The sequence below is a fragment of the Vicia villosa genome, linkage group LG5, assembly GCF_029867415.1.
Source record: "Vicia villosa cultivar HV-30 ecotype Madison, WI linkage group LG5, Vvil1.0, whole genome shotgun sequence".
Lineage (NCBI taxonomy): Eukaryota > Viridiplantae > Streptophyta > Magnoliopsida > Fabales > Fabaceae > Vicia > Vicia villosa.
In genome coordinates, this window is record NC_081184.1 from 124968879 (window position 1) to 124992709 (window position 23831).

General features: G+C 33.9%; 2 protein-coding genes across 2 annotated transcripts; one reads left to right on the forward strand and one right to left on the reverse strand.

Annotated features, from left to right (window-relative positions):
- The first annotated feature begins 7906 nt into the window (after positions 1 to 7906).
- Positions 7907 to 14367, forward strand: LOC131602355 (putative DEAD-box ATP-dependent RNA helicase 29). The gene is made up of 11 exons (XM_058874442.1): positions 7907 to 8406; positions 8537 to 9698; positions 9793 to 9850; positions 11153 to 11257; positions 11415 to 11460; positions 12148 to 12221; positions 12360 to 12412; positions 13346 to 13427; positions 13549 to 13605; positions 13696 to 13834; positions 14006 to 14367. Exons 1-11 carry the CDS (start codon positions 8061 to 8063, stop codon positions 14251 to 14253), a joined length of 2370 nt encoding a protein of 789 aa, XP_058730425.1. The 5' UTR covers positions 7907 to 8060; the 3' UTR covers positions 14254 to 14367.
- Positions 14368 to 20212: 5845 nt separating this feature from the next.
- On the reverse strand, positions 20213 to 22536 carry LOC131602356 (ras-related protein RABA1f). Its single transcript, XM_058874443.1, has 2 exons — positions 22147 to 22536; positions 20213 to 21028 (listed from the first exon to the last, which is right to left on the reverse strand). The coding sequence occupies exons 1-2, from the start codon at positions 22365 to 22367 to the stop codon at positions 20596 to 20598; spliced, it is 654 nt and encodes a 217-aa protein (XP_058730426.1). The 5' UTR covers positions 22368 to 22536; the 3' UTR covers positions 20213 to 20595.
- Positions 22537 to 23831: the final 1295 nt, after the last annotated feature.

A 23831-nucleotide genomic window follows, 5' to 3' on the forward strand; every position in this document is an offset into this window, starting at 1 on the left:
AGCCAAAAATTGACAAAATCAGAGTTGAAACAATAACAGACTCACAAAAAAATGAAAAATGACTCTTTCCAACCAAAAAGAAGAGAAAAAAACTACACCCACGAAACAGTCACAAGGACGAGAAAAAAAACTTTGACAAATGCAACTGACACATGCAAACAAAACTCACCCAGTTCTAGATGATTTGAGTTTTAAACCTTCATAATGTCAATACTTTTTGGAGGTTTTATTCATGAGAAAGGCAATTTGTGAGAATGTTGAGGACAACATGGTATCTATACACAAGGAAAGTTACTTTGACAAATGCAACTGACACATGCAAACAAAACTCACCCAGTTTTAGATGATTTGAGTTTTAAACCTTCATAATGTCAATACTTTTTGGAGGTTTTATTCATGATAAAGGCAATTTGTGAGAATGTTGAGGACAACATGGTATCTATACACAAGGAAAGTTACTTTGGAATGTAACAAAGCCTTGTTTGTAACGCCAGATCAGTCAATGCATGCGTTTTGGAAGGAGATAAAATTAACCTTGCTAACGGTGCACCATACAACATAGGAGAGAGAAGCGGTATTGTTCAACTTTCCTACTTTCCAAGTTTTTACTGTAGGAACATGTTATAAAATATTGAATGACATTCCTCATGTGATTGAGAATGTATTCTCTTCAAATTACACATAACACAAGGTGAAGAATTGCAATTGAATAACTGACCAAAAAGTTAGTTCAACACCCTTCTACAGTGCAATTCCAAGATTACCCTTCACCGCTTCAATCTGACTTGCATTTCATGCCTTAAAGAAAACCCTTCCTTGAGTTTCTTAGACATATCAAGCTTAGAAACAACATCACTTGCCTTGTAGAAAGATCCATGACACAATGATGACAGTACCAATGACTTTGTTCTGTAAGCAGATAAAAATCCTTGTACCTTAATAGCAATATAATGTTATATTACAATGTCACGACATCTAGTATGACATTGTACTCTCTTAGTAACTAACCAAATTGAAATTACATCTTCCTTCAACATAACCTAATCTTCAAGACATACTAGGATTCAATTAATTCTAATCCAAGAGATCAGAATATCCTCCAATAATATAATCTTCTTCATACTTGGTAAATATATTTCATACTCACAGACTCACAACCATTACATGTTTCATTTATGAAACAATTGATGGTCACAATCCAAAATAAACTCCAAACAGTGAACTCCCTTTTTAAGATGCTGAAAGCATCCTTATTTAGTGCCTTCTAGCCTTTTAGAATCTTCCACAATTTGGAGTAACAACCTGCTAAAATGATGTTCCAACATCTGGTTGAACATTAGTTCCTTTCAATGAATACATCACTGAATTTGGTCATGATAACATCACCAAAAGAACCTCTCTCAATAGAGTAACCCAGAAGCATACCTTATTGTCATAGATAAGAACCTTTGAAGACTTTACAAATAACTGATTTACTTTGCTTACAGATCACAAATGAAAATCATGTAAATGTTTCTATCCACCAGGACACTTATCTTAGATTGAACTAATTTGATATAAGAATAAATCCTAGAGATTTTGCAATACTCTGATGCCGCACCTTCAAGTGTGACATCTTGACTTCATCTTCCTTGATCATTAAGTAAGAGAATAAACAGCTAAATACTTGTGGTAAACACAAAGAACAATTGTTCTTAAATCGTCTAAAGAGCTCCATATATCTTATCAGACACAAAGCATGTTTTTTTTTATGACAAAACTTTCAGACTTAGCATAGATGACTTATGTTTATTACAAAAGTCATTAGTCCTTTGGTAGAAAGACAAACTATCACGAGCTTTAGAGAATTCACCATGAATCATTCAATTCTTCAATGCCCTTCAACTTCTCTTTTGAAGACACCAACAGACAAACAGTTGATAGAATGAAACTAAACGTATCACCAAAAACACTTGTAGTGCAGTTGAGTGTCTGGAACAATTAGTGCCAAAATATCAAACATCTTAGTTCTAAGAGAGGTATGAGAGATAAGGCAAAAACCACCTTCTTTGAGTCATTAACCACTGCTTGGTTAACCAATACTGAACTTGACCTTCGAGGAAGTTAAACAAAAAGACCTGTTAAAACCACACTTTCACATAAGACACATCTTCAGTTCAAGCATTTGTCTTTAGCATGAGTATACTGATGTCTAGCATAATGTTAAAACATTAAGATTGACATCCTAGACTTTGCTTTCTTCTTGATGAAAATAACCTTTTGTCACTTTGAGTTTTCCCTTTGTTAATAAGCGATGAAAACTTATCCTCCTTAAACTTCAAATCATATTCCCTCTTGAAGAAACTCCCCCAATAGATCTGGATAGTCCTAACAAACTTGGTCAAAATATCGAGATTTAAGATTAAGATTCACCTTGGAAAACATAGATTGTAGATACTTCTTTATTCTCTTAAGACATGAGATCAGATGCTAATTACCTCCTACTTCTTCATGGTTGACAACTCCTTTCATTCTAGAAGCATATACCGTAGAATAAAACTTCCAGCTCATGATAAGATAAATCTTCATAACAAAAATCTTCATATGAAGTCCATCTTCCAGTCAAACCAAAATTACCTCGGAAAAAATAATTAGGAAATATTTCCTAATTAGGCCAAGATAAAGAAAACCTACACACTTGTCCCTGCAATAAGCAGGACAATCTGCTCCACATCGATCCAAGGTCTCCACATTCATATGAATGCTTTGACATTGATATATCTTTACTACATTTCCAGCTTTCTCTTTCAGCATGACAAACTTGCTGAAGTCAGTACATATGTTTTTGACATTTGGTCTAGAAAATCTCTCCAATCTCCTCAACACCTGATTGGATCACCTTCAAAGGAACACAATCAAAATAAGAAATCCTTCATTGGAGACCAAGACACAAGCTTCTTCTGAGTTGTAAATAAAATTCATGCTCTTATTTCCAATACTTGTAACTTTCATGTCAAATATCTTAAATAGAGATCTGAGAATCTTCTTCTAGATCAGTCTTTCTTCTGATAAATTCATACCAAACACACTAAGATGTGCCTTTATGAGTGGACTTGAGAATTTCCCAAGTATCTTTGGCCACAAAACAAGTGATAATGAGTCTGACAGAGAATCATACCAACCCCATATAACATGGCACTGATAACTTAGAGGTTACATAGAACCAACCCATACTCTTCGCTTCAATCTCTTTAGAACCAGGATTCTCCTATCCTGGTTATTTTTCAAGATCTACTGTCCAAAAATTCTATCATGCCAGTCTTCATAAAGAACATTAGTACCAGAAAAAAATACTCTCTGAAGCTCACCCAATGGACCAGGGTGTCTACTCTGATACCAATTGAAATTTCTCTAGTACAGGCATAACATGTTCATACTGATATCTTAATAACATAACTAATGTCGATATAGATGTTCCGACATCTTTTATGACATCCTGAACAAAATTTTAAAACCTTGTGATTATGCAAAAAATAAATATGCATAAACAAAAATAACACACATAATTTTTTACCTAATTCGGCGCAACATCACCTACTATAAGGGCTACCAAGATAGGAAGGAATTCCACTATAGTATTAATTTAAAGCCTAAACAAGTTCCATGCTTACAACTTTCTATCCTAATCACTACCATGTGCAACCTCTACCTAAGAACCTCCTAGATATGAGAAATTCCATCTCACTTCCAATCACCATAGTGATGTCTAACAGTCTCAGTCCCAGTTAATATATCAGCAACCTTTCACCTGACTGAAGATCACACTTCAAATAAACAAGTCACAACCTAGCGACAAGGGAAGACTACACTTCTAGTAAAATATACTTAGTCTTGTTTCACAGCTTCAACTAAGAACAAAACTTGATCTTGCTTAAAAGCTTTGATCGAGAACAAAATTCAACTCTAAACTTAGAAAGCTTAAAGAGAGTGAACAAAAACTCAACTGATTACCTAAAGGCTTATGAGTGAGAACAACAATGTCTACCACAAGTATCAGAAGATACAAGGTGATGTATACCTCAAGTTACACAAGAGACTCTCAAAACCCTTAAACCCTAAATCCTAATCTACAAACTATGAAAAGATAACAACAAAACACATGCAAAATACTAGGTCTAGGCCTGTCTATATATAGTCTTCAAAAGTCTTTGGGCTCCAAATTCTTTATCCAAAAATGCTTGATCCACACTCTTGCAGCTGTACCATTCTTGTAATAAACTATCCTTAAATCTTGCAACAAATCTTCAAACATTTATGGATAAAATCATCTTGACCTAAAAAATATACCGAGATATATTTGGAATAAATCTCATAGGATCCAATTAAATTTGTCAAGATTTCAAACAGCTCTGCACTAATATTCTCGGTCATGATCTTATGACATCTGTTAGAACATCTGTCATTTTAAAGAAGCCCAAACTCTATTGTACCAAAAATGTTCTGCTTGAAGTCCATTTCTGTTGTATCAATTAGGATGTTATGACATTCTGTCTGACATATTCGCCAGAGGCATGTTTTTGCAAAATTAATGCCAACCAACCTCAAAGCTCATGGATCTAACAACTAAAATATGTGAAAAAATATGAAAGATTTAGAAATATTATGAGAGAAATGAAAATTGGGGTGTATTTATTTTCAATTTACTTACTTTTTATGCAATATTCTTAAATTTCTTTATGGTTGTTTTTCATCTCACCATGAGTGAGTAGATTATTAAGGACGTGGGATTATGAGAATCCTTATCGTGACAAAACCATACTAAGTTATTTACTTTATGATTATGGGAAGTATAAGTTGCTTTATTTAAAATTCGAATGCTAATCATTATTTATGTCGGCTGCGAAAGTAAAGTCGAAATAGATGTTGATCATGTATCGAGAGATAATGATTCGACATTCGAATGTGAATTACTAAATAACTGAGTTCAAGGCACCATTGAAAAGGTGATTTGATCTCAGTTGAGAAACAATCAAGAATATGGCGTCGCGTGACAAGGCGTACGCTCTTGATTGATATGCATAGTTGTGTCTGTAACGCGTTTAGATGTGCATGCCACAAAAGTGGGTGTCACACATTTTTATCTAATTTTCTATAAAAATAGCTCAGAACTTCTCACAAATCAAACATGAATAATCTTAGGGGTTCTTCTTGATGGATGATCATAATCCCAGTATTGCTTTTAATTATTTCTTAATTTCAATTTCAATCTGCAATCAAACAAACAATTTTTTATCACTTTAGGTAAAAACATAGTTGAAGTAAGAATTGGTAATCACATATCTCTCTGTGGGTTCGATACTTTTTACTACTTGACACAACCGTGCACTTGTGGATCACATACATCAAGTTTTTGGCGTCGTCGTTGGGGAGATTTTGTGAAATCAAAATTTTATTTCCATGTCGTTTAAACTAAGGTACTTTTATCTTTTTTTGTAGTTTGCATAAAATCTTTTTTTAGAATGATTCTCGCAAGGGGTCTATCCAAGAGATAGGTAATTATGTGAATAATAACTTAATAATCCTGAGTTCCGAATCCTATAATCCGGAATGGGGCAATCACATGAATATTTTTTTTACATGAACTGTTGCCAACACGCCATAGGGCCAAATGGTCCATGATATGACGCTATTACTATTTTTGGGGATTACAATCTTGAGATATTAATGAAAAACTCTGTTGTAGCTCAAGTGCGCGAAAATGGAGATCTTATGGAACAAAATACCTGTATTAGAAAAACTCTTGAGCAACTAATGTCTATGATTGAATCCCTTGCTACTAAAATCAAAACGTTAGAGACTCCAATATCCCAATTAACACTACCTCTCCAAGCTCAGATCCTGAGGTATGTGTGAACACTGTAACAACCATGAGGGAGAAAGAAACAGAGAGCCCTAAAAGGATTATAGAGGATGTTCATACACCATTTGAAAAAGAGGTAGTCAAATGTTTGAGAACGAAGCACCTTACGTTGTTACTTTTCCCTGTAAGCTACCTGCCCATTTTTCGCAAAAATTTGCGAAGGCTAAGGTAGAAGTGCAATTTAATTTTTTTTTAGAACTTTTGAGAAAAATCCATCTTGAAGTGCCTTTTACTGATGTTGTGATCCAACTGCCCATATTATGCCAAGTTTCTAAAAGAAATTCTAGCCAACAAGAGAATATTATAAGGAGATGAAACCATAGCCATGACCTTCGATAGTTACGCAGTGATTCAAAATATGTTGCCTACTAAGCTTGAAAACCCAAGAAGTTTTTCGATTTCTTGCTCTCTAGGCAACATGAACTTTGAATGGCCACTTTGCGACTTAGGGGTCTGTGTAAGCCTAATGCCCCTACCGTGTGTAAAAGGCTTAATATGGGTGAAATAAAACCCATTGACATATCACTGTAACTTGCTGATAAAATGGTCTTGCATCTCATTGGTAGAGGATGTCCCATTTAGAATAGGGGAGTTTTATATACACGTGGATTTTGTCATAATGGATATTGAGGAGGATTCTGAAATCGCAATAATTTTAGGCAGACCCTTCTTGGCTACGTCTAGGGCCATTATTGATGTTAAAAGAGAAAAATTAACTTTTGAGTTAGGAAAAGAAAAAGTTGAGTTTATGTTGGCTAAGATCATGAAGAATCCTTCTATAAGAGATTCTCGTAATTTGGTTAATACTATCGACGCCTGTGTTAAAGAAAGCACATCCGAGCACCTTCCGATCGATTACTTGGAAGCATGTTTGCTGGGCAGTGCTAAAATTAATAAAAAAAACAACCAAAGCACAAGATTATGAGTAAGTATTGGATAAAAGTTCCATTTCCTCCAATCAAAGCTTTTAAATTCTCATGACATAAAATGACAAATCCAAGCAACAAGAATTGCAGATAGAATTGAAACAATTGTCCAAACCCTAAGATATAAATTTTTAGATGAAGGGTCAAACCAACTTCTGATAGTAAACGTGACTTTAGGAGAATCCAAAAGTGCACAATCACTCACTGTTTTAAAAATGTACTAAAAAGTCACATGATATACCATTGACGATTTAAAGGGTATTAGCCTATCTGTTTATATGCATAAGATTTTGCTAGAGGATGATTATAAAATCTCTAGAGAATATCAGAGGAGGCTAAATCCCAACAAGAAAGAAGTAGTTAAAAAAGGAGGTTCTGAAAATCCTTGAAGTCGGGGTGATATATACCATCTCTGATAGTAAGCAGGTTAGCCATGTTCATGTTGCCCATTTACACGATACTTCTCACTCTCTTACTCACTTAGATGTTGCTTCAATTCAAGTTTATAAATTACCATTTAGTTCAAAACAGAAGAGTATGTAACTATTATATTTTTTATTTTTACCATCCGTATCTGACGCATTGGACCGGCTAATTCAATTTAGGGTCAGTTGATATCATGTGGTTTCAAACCCCCTTCTGATCGCAGTTATGAGAATCGAACTGTGATTCTCCCTATCAAATTCAGCGCCAATCACCATTGAACCAACTAACGATTGATTATTATAAATTTGTTTACATGTAAAAAATTGTTTAGAATTTAATTAATATACACCATCAATTAATTATAAATGTTAAATTTTATGAAATTTAATTTCAATATTTACTATCCGTAAAACTTTTATATTTTTATATTGAAAGTCAATGAATTGTGTATTATTTTTTAGGAAAAAATTAAGAAAATGAGTAAGAAATTAGTAATATATAAAGAGATTAATAGTCATAAGTTTTGTTTTTATAAATGATTAAAATTAAAATCAACTTGAATTAAAATCTAACATTCACTCTATAAAATTGTTTTAGTGCATATCAACTAAATTTAGAATTTATATATTATATGTAAAAAACGAGAGACCGAAACCCTTTAGGTTTAGTGGACCGATAGAATTTGAAGCCTAATTCGTAGACCCGACCCGTGTGAGCGATTAGCATACACATCCTTTCTCCGCCAATTCTGAACTGAATTCCTAGTCGGCGCTGCGGAGGAAAAACTTTTGCACGCCGTATCGGAAAAAATGGGAGGCTTCATGTTAGGTTCGAAGAAAAAGAAAAACAACAAAACTCAAGGCGGTTTTGAAACCATGGGTTTGAATCCCAATGTGTTTAGAGGAGTCAGACGTAAAGGTTACAAAGTTCCGACTCCAATTCAGAGGAAGACGATGCCGCTTATCCTCTCCGGCGTCGATGTTGTTGCCATGGCTCGTACTGGTTCCGGCAAAACGGCTGCGTTTCTTGTTCCCATGCTTCATAAGCTTAACCAGCATGTTCCTCAGGCTGGCGTTAGAGGACTCATTTTATCACCGACTAGGGATTTGGCTATGCAGACTCTCAAGTTCACTGAAGAGCTTGGTCACTTTACAGGTTCTTTTTTCCAGCTTATTTTGTAATTGATTATATGATTTTTTTCAGCTTATTTTGTAATTGATTATATGAAGGCTTTTTTAATATGGTTAATGTATTCTGAATCTCTGTTTGCTTGTTTGTGAATCAGATCTTCGTGTTAGTTTGTTGGTTGGCGGTGATAGTATGGAAAGTCAGTTTGTGGAGTTATCTCAGAGTCCTGACATTATAATTGCCACTCCTGGGAGGCTCATGCATCATTTGTCTGAGGTTGATGACATGTCGTTGCGTAAAGTGGAGTATGTTGTTTTTGATGAGGCTGATTGTTTATTTGGTATGGGTTTTGCTGAGCAGCTACATCAAATTCTTGGTCAGCTTGGTGATAATCGTCAGACGTTGCTTTTCAGTGCGACATTACCTAGCGCTCTTGCAGAATTCGCTAAGGCTGGTCTGCGAGAGCCTCGCCTTGTTCGTCTTGATTTGGAAACTAAAATTAGTCCTGATTTGAAGCTTGTGTTTTTCACTTTGAGGCAAGAAGAGAAGTATGCCGCTTTGTTATATTTAATCAGGGAACTTATTGGTTCTGATGAGCAGACTTTAATTTTTGTATCCACTAAACATCATGTTGAGTTTCTCAACTCGTTGTTTCAACAAGAGGGTATTGAGCCTTCTGTGTGTTATGGAGACATGGATCAAGATGCTCGCAAAATGCATGTGTCCAGGTTTAGGTCAAGGAAGACAATGTTGTTGATTGTCACTGATATTGCTGCTCGAGGCATTGATATTCCATTGCTAGATAATGTTATCAATTGGGACTTTTCGCCCAAGCCTAAAATATTTGTTCATCGAGTTGGAAGGGTTGCAAGGGCGGGTCGTACTGGCACTGCTTATTCGTTCTTGACTACCGAGGATATGGCTTATCTCTTGGATCTTCATTTGTTTCTCTCAAAACCAGTCAAAGCTGCTCCCACTGAAGAAGAGGTCTTGAAGGATATGGATGGAGTAATGTCAAGAATTGACCAGGCAATGGCAAACGGAGAAACCATTTATGGTCGTTTCCCTCAAAAAGTCATTGACCTTGTTTCTGACAGAGTTAGGGAAGTTATTGATACTAATGCGGAGCTGGAAGCGTTGCAGAGAACCTGTAAAAATGCATTTCGTTTATATTCTAAAACTAAACCCTTACCCTCAAAGGAGTCCATTAGAAGAGTAAAGGATTTGCCACCAGAAGGTCTACATCCAATTTTTAACAAAGTGTTGGGGACGGGGGAGTTAACAGCACTTGCATTTTCTGAGCATTTGAAAACATTTAGGTGAGTGCAAGTTTATATTCATAAACTGGAATTATTCTAAACAACTCTCTTTAAAGGATTTTATAGGCTCATAGTTTTAATAATTCAATATCAGGCCAAAGCAGACCATTTTGGAAGCAGAAGGAGAAGCAGCTAAAGCAAAGCGTAAAGCAGTATGTTTCTATTTTCAATACATTGTCCATAATCCATATTTTGTTTGATTATGGTCTAATTTGACAATTCTATTTCCTTTTTAGATATTTAGAATGAAATTTTCAAGTTCCTCCTTCAATTGACTAAATTTCACGATTCTCTTATGAAACTTAACATTTTCCAAATTGTTTTCCATTTTAATATATTTACATGAAAGTTGGATACGGTGGATCATATGGTTTTATGCGTCTTTTATCATCTGTCATCAATTCTTCTGAAGTCCATTTTATGTTTTTAAATGAATCTAAAATTGCGCAACAGATTTTGGTTATCAAATATTAGTTGAGAAGTTATATGTATATCTCTTCTTGCAGTGTTTTCTCCTTCACTTAAGTCCATGCTTTTTCTTTCCTATTGCCTCGATCTAATAAGTACCGTTCAAAAATCATAACTGTCCGAATCAAAGTTACTAAACGATTAATCTGTAGGGAAGATGTATTTGTCCTATTGAGTATAGGGAGTGAAGTAAGTTGCTATAGGGATTAATTACTGTTTACCTTGTATATTATGTCTATCTAGTTTGATAGCTTGCTCTTCATTGGAAGGTGTAAAATTCTTAGTTGGCAAAAATGTAAATATCATAGTATTTATCTCTGGCTCAGCCATTCCTTCCTTTTTTGTCTTCCCACTCCAAGACCCTTTCTCTTTCTGATATGCATTGCTGCCTGCTCCAACTTTTTTAAACGAAAGATTTTGCATTATTCATAGATAGTTTGTGATGAATGATTTAGCATTATTGAGTTTTGGATGACTCAATTCATTTGTCTAACACGATTTTGATATACCTGTTGTTTATTCCTTCTACACCAGACACATGCTTGTGTGTTGGCAATAGTAAAACATTCTAGCCATGTCTTGATGGTATTTTTCAAACACAAAACATGCATAGTGCAAGAATCACATTGTACATATTGTAGTTGCTTTTATTGAAGAAACTCATTTGGTTATGAAAACTTTAATTTGTTTTGTTTATTATACAACTAATTATGTTTAGGACATTAGATATTATGATATAACATCGTTACGAACACTTGGCTTTCATGTCAATTTCTTATCTTGTTCTTACAGTTTGAATTTTGCTGCACTTTATTGACAACTATGATGTAGATGTTTCATTCATGTTCCATGCTATATCATATTGGACTTTGCATCTAAACCCAATGAAATATCTGTTTTGATGTACATGCCTAAATTACTGTCTTTCTGCTTACCTTTTACCTTAAGATTAAAAATTTACAGTGAAGCTCAATAAATATTTGCAGGGCCCTTCTGGTCAATGGGTTGATGTGATGAAAAGGAAAAGAGCCATTCATGAATCTACTATAAATTTGTTTCTTGAACAAAAGTCTAAGAGTACTAGTGAAAAGGTACGTAGCTATTACAGTAACTTGGATTTGTACTTGTTCGACTACCCTTTTTTAATTAACCTTCTATTTTCTTCTGATTGACTGTAATCAATCTAGTTAGTTTTATTTAATCATTTTATTTGTATTCATTGAGGACAATACATATGTTTCCTTGCAGGAGGAATATCAACAGGAACCTACTTCAGCGGGGAAAGGGAGAAAAGGTCTTGTTCTATTTCAATGTCATTAGATGTTAAAATTGTTGTACTTTTTTGGTTTGTAAAGTATATTGTCCTCATTTGGTGCTCTTGTATTTATCTGTTTGAAATGATATATTATGCTAGGATTTTATGTTATTTGTTAATCATGAACTATATCTAGTTCAACCTAAGGTAGGAATATGTTGTTAGGTGATATTTTTAGAGGTTGCTATGTAGGCTTAGCAAACCTGAAATCTAGGTAGTCAATCCCAAGTAACGGCATGGAGCGGCTGACCCCAAAAGGGGGATATCAAGATAGCATATAGTGGAATGACAGCTATTTGATCATATTTTGGACTAATTACATGAATAACTAACTATAAACATATATTTTATGTAAAATTAAACAAATAACTCAAAACCCATAAAATATTCATAACTCAAAGCACAAGGCTTAGTAAAAAACACTTAAAACCAACAAGTCTCAATCAAAATTCTCAATCAACATCAACAAGTCTTAATCAAAACAGTACATCCCAAAGTTCAAACTTATAGGCCTAAATATTAAAAACAAGGAAAAAACTCCCATGCCAAGTCATTATTATTACCCGTGGGTTTAAACTTTTCAGCACAAGAGTTTCACTAGACGTGGAAGACAAAAGATGATTATTTTCTGACTCTTTTCTGATTCTTTTCTTATGGTTTCATCAGCACGTGGTACTAAGAGAAAGCAAGAAAGTTTCAAGGACGAGGATAACTATATAAGTTCCATACCTAAAAATCGTGTAAGTCACTATCTGTATTACTTTTATTCACATTTATCTAGATTCACATAGACATATACTTGTTATGTGATAGTTGTTAGGCTTTTGAAACAGAAAATTCAACTACCCGTTTAACTTATATCTTGTTATCATTCACAGCACATGGAGGCAGGCCTCGCAGTAAAAGCTAATGAAGGCTTTTCTTCAAATAGGTAAAAATTTACTTGATTAATTACTAATCAGTCCTTTTTTTACATATATCCCTTTGGCCATACTATCGGAGCTTGTTTGGCCTGACTTTTAATTGCCCTGTCTCCTCCTTAAAAGATAGAAGATAGGCCAAACCACATTCAGTAAAAACTCTTTGAGTAAAGTTACTTTCTTTTTGATAAAAAAAAAAACAATAAAAGGACCTTCTTCAAAAGTAGTTGAGAGGAACTTTGAAAATTCTTTTGCGGAAATTTTGTCGTTCAACTCGCTTTGCAACCACGGGCTGCCATTATATTATCTTATTCGTACATACTTGCATGCTCTTCACAGTTTGGGGCGAGGGCCAGTGTGTAATTAAACCTTAGAGCTAACGGTTTATGTGACTATTTTGCTACTACAACAAAGGATTATAACTATACCTTTTCGAATTGTGTTTATCAAAATGAGATTATAACACCTGATCCTTTAGTTTGCTCCATTTATTTATCTCATTTATGCCATTTGTTGTTGTATACGGTTTCCACTACCAAACATTCATATGTTTCATTTTTTTTGTATTGTGATTATAATTATAATTATAATGATAATTAATGATGCTAATGCTATTATGCTTAAGCTCTTCAATAATTTAATTAACTTAGTTTATTAAAGTTTTTAAACATGATGCATTTTATGTCTTTTATAATTAATGTCTTTTATGTCTCTTTTAGTAAAACTCATTTTATGTCTTTTAGTTATAGTTTTTTTTCTAAGCAATGCCTTTATTTATCAAATATATCATTCATTTATAATAACTTGTAATCAAATCAAACATTTTTGTGAAGATATTTTGCCTAACAACTTTCAATTTTAAATTGGCTTTAAAGGTATAAAACAACAATAGTTAAACAACTTTACCTTTACTGTATTTCTAAATCTCTTATTCTAATGTACAGATTGGAAGAAGCTGTCCTAGATCTAGTTGCAGATGATGGTTCTGGCATTAAGAAACAAAAATCTGTATATCACTGGGATAAGGTAAATACTAAACTAATGTAGTTGAGTTGTAAAAAATAAATAAAAAAGGACAGACTATTTGCTTTTAAATCTTTTGCAAAATTTTCCATTCATCTCTCTTATAAAACGTTTTTGCTATCAGAGGAGTAAAAAGTACATCAAGTTGAACAATGGCGACCGTGTTACAGCAAGTGGAAAGGTATATTCATAAGCCTCTATCTTATATGCCGGTACTCGGTACATAGTATGCAAGTGGAAACGTAACATTTTTATTTGTACCTGAGTACAGATAAAGACAGAGAGTGGTGCAAAAACAAAGGCCAACAAGACTGGCATCTATAAAAAGTGGAAGGAACGCTCACACTCCAAGATATCTCTTAGAGGGACAAATACTGATGGTGATGCTCAGGAATCAACAAGTTCGAAAGGTAGTATACTTAATTCACTACTTCCTGAATCTCAGTTTTAAAACTGCCTCATTTTCTCTGTCATGTTTCTTACATGCCGGCTGGTAAATCAAACAATGATTTATGGTGGTAAGATTTTACTGTTGGTATTAACCGGGAATGATATGCCTTTCTGATTTTTTTGTAATGCAGGATCTTACCGAGGAAGTGGTAGGAATTTTAACGATAGGAATTTTAGAGACGGCAGGAAGCAGCATTCAATGCCAAATGCTCATGTGCGTCCAGAAATCAAAGATATGGATCAAATTCGAAAGGAGAGGCAGAAGAAAGCCAGCAAAATTTCTTATATGAAGAGCAAGTCGCCAAAGGGCAAAAAATCTGGCAGAAAGGGGGGCAATAAGGGCAACAAGGGGGGAAATAAAAGAAGAGGGGCTAAGTAAAGTAAGAAACTCAAGTGATAGGAAAACATGAATTTTGTTCATTATTATTTTTTATTTGCCAACAAATTTTGTATGTTCAAACTTCTAAGTAATATATCACTATGTGTTGCTTTATATTATGGATCTTGCTCCTTGAGTTCTTGTGCATTTCGACTCCGGGTTATTCTTCGTCTATTGCTACAGTTTAGTTTGATGACTGTTGTGTGAATATTTCTCAATATTTACAAAGTGGTAAACTCGAACATGAACATCCCTTCCGCTGATGTTGAAGTATGAATTCGCTTTATAGTTTTTATATATTAGTATTCGAGTTAGTTTAATGTGTTCAACTAATCTATTATATTAGCTTTTGCTCAAAAAAAATCTACTATATTAGCCACTTGAAATTTATTCATTAAACCCTATCCATATATAATAAATTGATATTTAAATTAAGTTTTGCATTCTTCAAAATAGACATTTAAGATAAACAAACAAGGACTAAAATGATAAGCATTCCCTTACACCAATTGAAACATAATTTTTCATTAGTGTTCAGTTCAATATGAACAAAGATTGAGAGTATACTTGTTCTTTGACAGAAAAAAATATTATTAGATAGAAACGCAACTTTGAGAACCACATTTAAAAAGTATAAGGTCATTCTTCTCCTTCATTGTGGATAGAATTCAACTTTAAGAACCATTATTGAGCATATGTCTTGGGGATTTTTTTAATGCACTATATGGATTACTAGCACACATTATGAAAATATAATAATACCTAAGATTTTGGAGATGCATCTCTGAATGCACCCCAGACACATACAACAAATGTTGATTTTTGAATCACTCCCCAACTTTGTATCTAGCTTGATTCAGAAAATACATCTTGTAAGCTTTATAAAATTGTATGTGTGGAGATACTGAAGCAGAAAGCAGACAAAAAACAGAAAGTTGTTGTTTGACGAAATATAATTAGCATTAATAACATAAAATCAACATGACATAGACGGTGTTAACATAAATCAAACATTACATTTCAATCATGTGGACATTTCAACATCTTCATTAAATTTTCGACCAATCTTGAAGAGAACTCTTGTTTCTAAACGGTAAAAAGTATTCCACATAACCCTTATGTAACACTCTAAATTTTCAGCATGTAAAATAATAGAATAATTCAAAGGTTTTTTTTTACATAATCACATAGGGAATCACACACTCTCAAAACAATCATCTGCTTTGTAACACTTAGAATTTTAAAACAAAATATTCAACACTTGTCATCGCATGCTCACCTTCACTTAGAGTATCATCGCAGCAGAATTTCATCAACTAGGCATGCTTCATAATAAAAAATAATTTCATGCAACACTTTATCGAAACGAAAAACAATTAGGAAAGACTTTCACATTTAGCAACATCAAATTGTCGAGAGTATGTCATCTAACTCTCATTAACAAAATACAAATAACAAAATAATAACGTTCGTGCGCCTAGTGTTACAAATCAGAGCACGTATTCTAAAATGCAAAATAAAAGGAAAAGAAGAATAGCGTCGCGCCATCCTCCACTCTAAGCATCTACTCAGTTACCTGCTTGTCTGTACTCCGAAGAGGAGCACAAACCACAATAACAACAACAAAGGGGTGAAAAATCACATTAATAAAGTAAGTTGTACATACTGCAAGGTAGAGTATCAACACATATACATATTCTATAACAAGTGCATCACAACATCTCACGAACACATTCGCACGCCAAATCTTAACAATCACACGCAAATCAACATTATGCATACACTTTATTTATGTAATGCAACTCGATGCATATGCATGTGGTACCAACTAATCAAAAGGTTTCTAAGCGAACCGGGTTTACCCTACTCGAACCCCGAATCCACTATGCTCGGATTCGGGACAAATCATCAATCCACCCTGCTCAGATCATTTGAATCGACTTGTCATTAAATTTTTTTCTAAGGTGATCAGACACATGTCTATGATCAATCTTGAAGGTTCTGTTCTAAGACATAAGAGCCTTCAAGATTAATCTATCACTTGATTCGATAACTCTCATAATTCTATCTTCGATCGATACTTTGTAATTCTTATCGATCAATTTCCCTATGCTAAGCAAATTTCTTTTCATTGGAAATTAATGACCTTTTGCCATCTTTCCTCATTATCAGAACATCATTAACACCTTCAGCAGCTAGGGTGTTGTCATTTGCTAATTTCACCTTGTTCTTCATTGAGGAATTCATGTTGACAAATCAATCTTTCCTACCACTCATGTGTGATGAGCATCCTGATTCTAAGTACAATTGCTCTTTGAACTTTTCTTCATCTCTCGTTGTGACCAAAAACAACATTTCTTCTTCTTCTTCTTCTTCTTCTTCTTCTTCATGTTTTGCAAGCCTTGCATTATTGTTTTGATTCTTTTGTTTTTTAGGACAATCACTTGAATAATAACCATACTTCTGACAATGGTAACATTGAATGTGACTCTTTTTAGGTTTTCCTCCACCACCTCTTCCTCTACCTGCAACACCACCTTTATAGTTGCTCTAGTTTGACGAGTTTCTCTCTTGCTTGCCTCTACATGATGAATTATTGTAGCCTCCTCTATTTTTATTGCCGAACCATTTTTCTTTGCCTTTCTTTTCTTTTGCTGATTGCGCCTGTAGAGCTACATTTCTCTTCGACTTACGTGCAGATCTTTCAGCCATTCTTTGTTCGAGAGATTCAGATATTCATTGAAGTTATTCCTTTGTCAATGTTGACAAATCTTTTGATTCTTCTATGACTACTACCACGAGATCGAACTTCAGAGACAATGACCTCAAGATCTTTGTGATAACTGATCTTGATGTCAACGCTTCTCCACATATCTTGATTTAATTCACCAGTTTTGTAACCCCAGTGAAGAAATCAGTTATGCTTTCACTTTCTTCCATCTTAAATAATTCATACGCTCTTTTGTGAGTTTGTATCCTTACCTCTTTCACCTTCTCTGCGCCTCCAAACCATTTTTCCAGAATATCCCAAGCTTTTTTGTTGTTTCTACATCACTCAATTTTTCAAATATATCTATACTAACACATTGATGAATTGTAGAGAGATATTTATAATCTTTCTTCTTCAATTCTTTATGTGCAGCCTTTAATTCATCTGTAGCATATTCTCCAATTGGCGTTACTCCTTCCTTCACAAGGTCCCAAAGATCTTAATAGCAGAAAATGATCTACATCTGCTTACACAAATTCTTGTAGTTGTTATCTTTCAGAATTGGAAGACTCGCTAAAAAATGATCGTTCGGATGATTCATCGCGCTATGCTTTCCACGAATCACAGAGTCAGTGCTCTAGATACCAGATGTTGGATTTAAACCTCAATCTTGAGGATAATTCGAATATATCTTGGTGAGCAAGAATCAATCATTCTGATTGATTTCTTCTCTTGTTCTTCACTCTTCATTCGAGTGAATCAACCATACATTGATTGCAAGATGATTCACGCTGTCCAAAAAATTTAGAAGAAAGAAGGATGAATTGGGAAAGAAAAGGGAAATTAGGGTTTGGGAGAAAAGGGGAAGAAGAAGAATTATCCAGAGTTTCTCTTTCTCTGCATTCAAAACTAAAAACGGTTATTCAACTTTTCTCCACTACTTTTTAAATGATAGGGTACCTCCTTATTTATAGTTGAGATTGCGTACACCAAACAATCTCTAACTAATTAACTCAACTAAAGCATGCAAACAAAATGCTAAGTTTATGTTCGGCTTCGACATTTCGACAACTTCCTTCAAAACACAATAATTCTGACAACAACATACTCTATCGGATTACTTGTTTTGACATAAAAAATTATACTTTCAACAAATATTTCATTGATTGTAAAAGGATTTATAATTTAGATTTTTTTTGTTTTCAAAATGAATTATAATTTTGGATATAGTATTCAATTATCAAATAATAACTTAAGCATGACATATTAGAGACGAGTTTGACTTTAGCCAATTTATCTATCCTCTAACAAATGAATTCTATTAACAAATCTCATTATCTTTTTAGTTGTATCTACCCTTCTTATAAATAGACACTAAATATAAGATATATAAATAGAGGAAACTCAAACTCACTAGAGACTAGTAAAAATAAACAGCCAATATAGTGTAAAGTGTGAACTATCAACCCTTTATGTGTTTTTATGTAACAAAGTAAAAGTTGTTCTTATAATATTGAAGTGTGCTTTCAAATATAGTGTCGTCTTCATGAACAACTTTAATTCACTACTAAAACTACTAACTTCATTGAATAGTATTAAGAAAGTGAAAAGAGTGCAAATAATCATTTCTTCTCTTAATTAAAGTAGAATATTTAGTAAATACAAGATTGAGTTCCAAAATTACTTCCAAAGTATATGAAAGGCAACTTTTAGAGTAAGATTTTATGAAAAAGATATTTGCACATTGAACACAAGTCTGAAAATAAATATGAAATGATTGAGTAATATTTAAGACAAATTTATAATATTTCCAAATTTCTTAAAAATAAAAAAACACGTACTTATCTAAAAGAAAAAAACACGTGCGACTGACGTGGAATCGATAAAATGTATGATAAAAACATGTGATAAAAATCACATATAAATACGAAGAAGGGTTTTTTTGGCGCATTGAGTCTCTCTTTTTTCTCGTTGGCGCTTAGTGGCGGCGGCAATTGTGTTGGTGCAAGGCGTGCTTGACTTTGACTGTCATAATTCTTTACCTCTCAAATCCATCCACCTCAGGTACTTGTACTTCACTCTTTTTATGTTTTTGGCATTTTGCTATAGCTTTTGTTCTTGAAAAATATATTATTATTGTTATTGTTAATTGGATTGAATTAGATCTGATCTTCTCGAGTAAATTTCACTAAATATACTTCATTCAATTATGTATCATTGATGCAATATATATCTGTTAACGAATTTTGTGAAATAAAATTTCCATCTGAGCAGATCTGTTTGTGTTACGGATGAACATAGCATCTAGTGGTTCAGATTCCACGACAAAGAATTTTATAGAATATGATTTGTTTCTTTGTCGTAGGTAATGTTGTTAAATAGCGGGGATAGCTTTGCTATAATGATATAGCACGGCAAAACAAGCCTCAATTGTTATGCGTTATGTTATTTAGTACAAAATATTGAGAAATAGTGGCGCTATAGCATTTGTGTCTATCGTGATTTGAACAAACTATTATATTCTGTCGTTCACAGTTGACAACAATGTCGGGAGGTAAAATTAGGGTTTTCTTTTATTTCTTTCTTTCTTACATTATATATAATGAGAAAAATGGAATATTTGTGGATAATTAAATCTAACTTTACAAGTGGTGTATGTGTGTAGCTGAACTCGCTTCAAATGGATCAGTGCAAGGAAAAGCGAGATGCAGTGGAAGTGAATGCTGTTGTTGATGATGTTTCTTCTCCAAAAGCTAAGGAAAAAGTGAATGAGGATTTGGAAGCAGAGTCACTTTTGGCAATGGCAGTGATTAAGAATCAGCTGAATGGGATCCACATTGATTCAAAAAATCACAATTGGAGCCCTCAAACACCTAACATCGGTGTTTTCGACCCTTTTGCTCCTGCTTCTGAAGACATGGTGCGAGCACCCCGCTCTCGCAAGTATCACGAAGAAGTGAGGAACGGTATTACTCGCAAACTTCTATTCCGTTCCGCCACTCAACATCAAGATGAATCTGTTTCAGAGTAAAAGCTATTGCAGGAGGCTTTTCTTTTGTATAATTTTCAGTGAACAATTGGCATTTGACCAAAGCTAATAAATAGATGTAGCATTAGCAATAGCAGCAACACTAAAGTACACTACTTTTGATGTTAGATTGTTTTACAATGAACTACATTCTAGTTTAAAGGAATAATTTCTCTGTTTGTCACATGTGTTTTGTTATCATATGTATTTTATGCTTTTTTAATAAAGCTTTTGTGCTATTTATACTTTCTTGTGTGATTATTAGTAGTAGTACTAGTATAATAGTATAATGTTTGTCAATATATATATACACTACAAATTCAGGATTGAACAATCTAAGAACAGGATATCCTTTTCATTCAATACAAACAGTAATTTTGTATATCTAAAGGTAAAATCATATAATTCCTATGACCAAACAACACTTAGTAAAAAAAATCGACGATAATAAACTCGATAAAGCATGTAGAAAAAATACAAAAAAGAAAAAGCTTAGGTATTAAAACATTTCGCATGAATCTCAAAATGTTTGAGAATTGGTTGATTCATGCACAGATAAATATACCATTGGTTGTGAAGACGATCCTTACTATTATCTGTCAAACTACGCTGAACAGCATCCAACCTTTTTAACAGCTGAGACATCATCTCTACTGCCAACATTGATTGTTTGCCCTTTTGGCAAGGCGGCAGGGTCATCTCCAATCTCAAGAGTCTTCCTACTAACGACTCGATATATTTGTGTAAGCACTTCTGTGAAGGAATTATCGACATTCAATGACTCAAGGGCAGACGTTTCCATGAAAAACGTGTTTTCTCTTTCAGCAAATGCTTTAGCATCCTCGGTGGACACAGCACGCAGGTGACGAAGATCAGCCTTGTTCCCCACAAGCATAATTACAATGTTGGCATCTGTGTGGTCACGAAGTTCCTTTAACCATCTTTCCACATTTTCAAAAGTTACATGTCTTGTAACATCATACACAAGCAATGCACCAACAGCTCCTCGATAATATGCGCTTGTGATCGCACGATATCTGGGGAAACAAAAAAAAACAAGGATGAGATATATAAATACAGCACAATGGAATACAAAATACAACAGACCCTGCCACCTATTTGACATCACTTTGTATTGAATAGTGTGTCGAAGAACAATAGTGATTTGTTCAAATTCCGATTTTCAAATTCTGCTATTTGACAACCCTGGGTCACCACCACCATGTGGTAACTAGAAGCTTGCATGTATAACTTCAATTCTTATGTCTTTGAAGACACGAGAAATACAAGATGTACTGAGGAACTAAATAAGTGCAAAGTGTGTTGTACCATGTTTGCCCATGAAAATAGCAGGCATTGTCAAAGTCAAATCAAACCAAACCAAAGTATCACAATAAATCACACCCAAGTAGAACAAATAACCCTCCTAATCCCTTACTGCGTTGCACACAGCTAACACTCTAACTTCGTCAAGCATTTATCAGAAACTCAAAACCCATTCACATTTTAGAGTTCATTTACTGGTCACAGACTCAAAGCTCTGAGTCATTTCATTTAAGGCAAGTGCCAGATTATTGGAGCAGCATATTACTTAAAAAATGAAAAGGAAATGAAAAGTGACAGAAGATTCTACAAAAACCAACAAAACTAGAAGAAATAAACATGATTCAAAGTCATCTATTATTTCACATAAAGAGATATACCCTAAACCTTCATCAAACTCTTCAGCAATTCACCTAAAGAACTGTTATATGATATGAATATGATGCATCCCAATCCCCTCCCCCAGAAACCCTGGTAACAAAAAGCCTTAAATCTATTCACCATTTTACAGAAAAAAAATCATCAATTTCCCAACCTTCTCAATACATGCTTCAAATCAAATATACCATAAACAAACAATATAGAAACAATGTCTCATAAAGCTTAGTTTTCTGGTGTCGTAATCATCCAGATCAAAAACAACAACAGAAAACACAAAATCCATATTCACGCAGCCATAATCATTCATCATTCCCAAATCAAAATCTCATTTTTTTAATAAAAAATTCAAACCCCATGAAAATTGAACCAAATCCCACTAAAATTTGGCCCAAACAAAAACCAAAAAAAGAAATCAGCAAAAAAAAAATCATAGTGAAGGCAAAAACACAACCTTTCTTGGCCTGCGGTATCCCAAATTTGTGCTTTAACAATCTTATCATCAACGTGGATACTGCGAGTAGCGAATTCAACACCAATGGTGGATTTGGATTCCAAACTGAATTCGTTTTTTGTGAATCGTGACAAAAGATTGGATTTTCCGACGCCGGAGTCTCCGATGAGAACGACTTTGAACAGGTAATCGTAGTCATCATCGGCTCTGTACGCACCCATTTCTTGGATTTTCCGTGAGGATTGAAATAGAAATGGACGGGTGAATGGAGATTAGGGATTTGAAGGAAGGGTTTGGGAAATGAATGGTTTTCAAGTTTCAGAGAGAGACATTGTTGTTGTTTGGAGAAAGATAAAGAAAGGAGGGAGGAGAAGTATTCAAAGAAATGAAATGGAAAATATATAAAAGAATTGCAACATGCTTGGTTTACTTGTTGCATTTTACTTTTTCCACCCTTCACAAATTGATTTTGTTTATTTATTTCAAAAATTAAACCAAAGTTGAATATTTGTTGTTTCTAATTAGGACCTAGATCACACTTTATGTTGATAATAAGTGCATTGTATTTGTATAAATATTTGACTTAGAGTAAATATGACAAATTCATACATTTTAATTCAGTTTGAGTAATTGTTGAATTTGTTATACCAATCGCGAGGAGTGATAATAACACTACCTGGAACACTTACTTTTTTTTATTGAAATATGTGTGAGTCCCTACTTTAAAAATGAGTCTCACATAAAGAGGTAGGATCCACACATGTTTTAACCAATAAAAAAGTTAGTGTTTGAGAGAGTGTTGAAAAAAGAGTGTTCCAAACATTTCTCTACCAATCACATTTCAATTATACTATCTTGTCCTGAATCCAAAATATTTTGAACAACCACTTTGAAGTCTATTTGAAACTCAATAGTTCAAAATTCAAACTCTTTTGTTAATCTTAATCCTTTTAGCACACCCCAAAGTTCAACAATATATGCATTACAAGAACCCAAATATCTTGCGAAGCCTCCAAGCCATTCACTCGTACAACCTCTTAAAAGACCACCACATTCAGCTATCAAGGCATTCTTACTAGCTCCATTAGGGTTCAATCTCACTCAACCCGAAGGAGGAGAAGTCCACCTTATTTGCTTAGTCTCTCAGGCCAACTTCATCTTACTACCATGTAACTCAGCTGCTAAAAACTACTCATAAGAAACTTTTGTAACATTCCGCCACATAATTTTAAATCTTAAAAAAATTTCATCATGTTATTTCTTATTCCTCCACATCAAGAGTTCATGGAAAGAGTTTGTCCAAAGTTCCGACCATAACGGATCTTCACTAATACTAAAATACAAACGCAAATTAGTATTCACTCACTTCTTAATATTACTAGTGACAAAAGAGCATCTCATGTCTAACTTAACCACATTAGTCAAAATAACAAAAGACAAAGGACAATCACGTAGTACATGAATAATGAATTCCACCTCTATTTTATAGTGACTACAAAAGGGTCATCCTAGTTGCATTTTATTTTTCTCTCATTGGTTATTATCCTACCAAGATACACCAACCAAATCAAGGACCTTATTCATTCAAGGACTTGCTGAAATTAACCAAAAAAATTTCCTATCAACCTCTAACTATACTCGTTATTTTGCCTACTAAAATTACACATTAATTTTTAACTTGCTGA

Excerpts from the sequence above, each read along its gene's own strand:
- LOC131602356 (XM_058874443.1), bottom strand. The coding sequence starts at position 22,367 with ATGGGTGCGTACAGAGCCGATGATGACTACGATTACCTGTTCAAAGTC. Across the intron at positions 21,029-22,146 it reads GATACCGCAGGCCAAGAAAG|ATATCGTGCGATCACAAGCG; the intron begins GTTGTGTTTTTG and ends TTGTTTCCCCAG.
- LOC131602355 (XM_058874442.1), top strand. The coding sequence starts at position 8,061 with ATGGGAGGCTTCATGTTAGGTTCGAAGAAAAAGAAAAACAACAAAACT. Across the intron at positions 9,851-11,152 it reads CTAAAGCAAAGCGTAAAGCA|GGCCCTTCTGGTCAATGGGT; the intron begins GTATGTTTCTAT and ends AAATATTTGCAG. Across the intron at positions 12,413-13,345 it reads GAAGGCTTTTCTTCAAATAG|ATTGGAAGAAGCTGTCCTAG; the intron begins GTAAAAATTTAC and ends TCTAATGTACAG.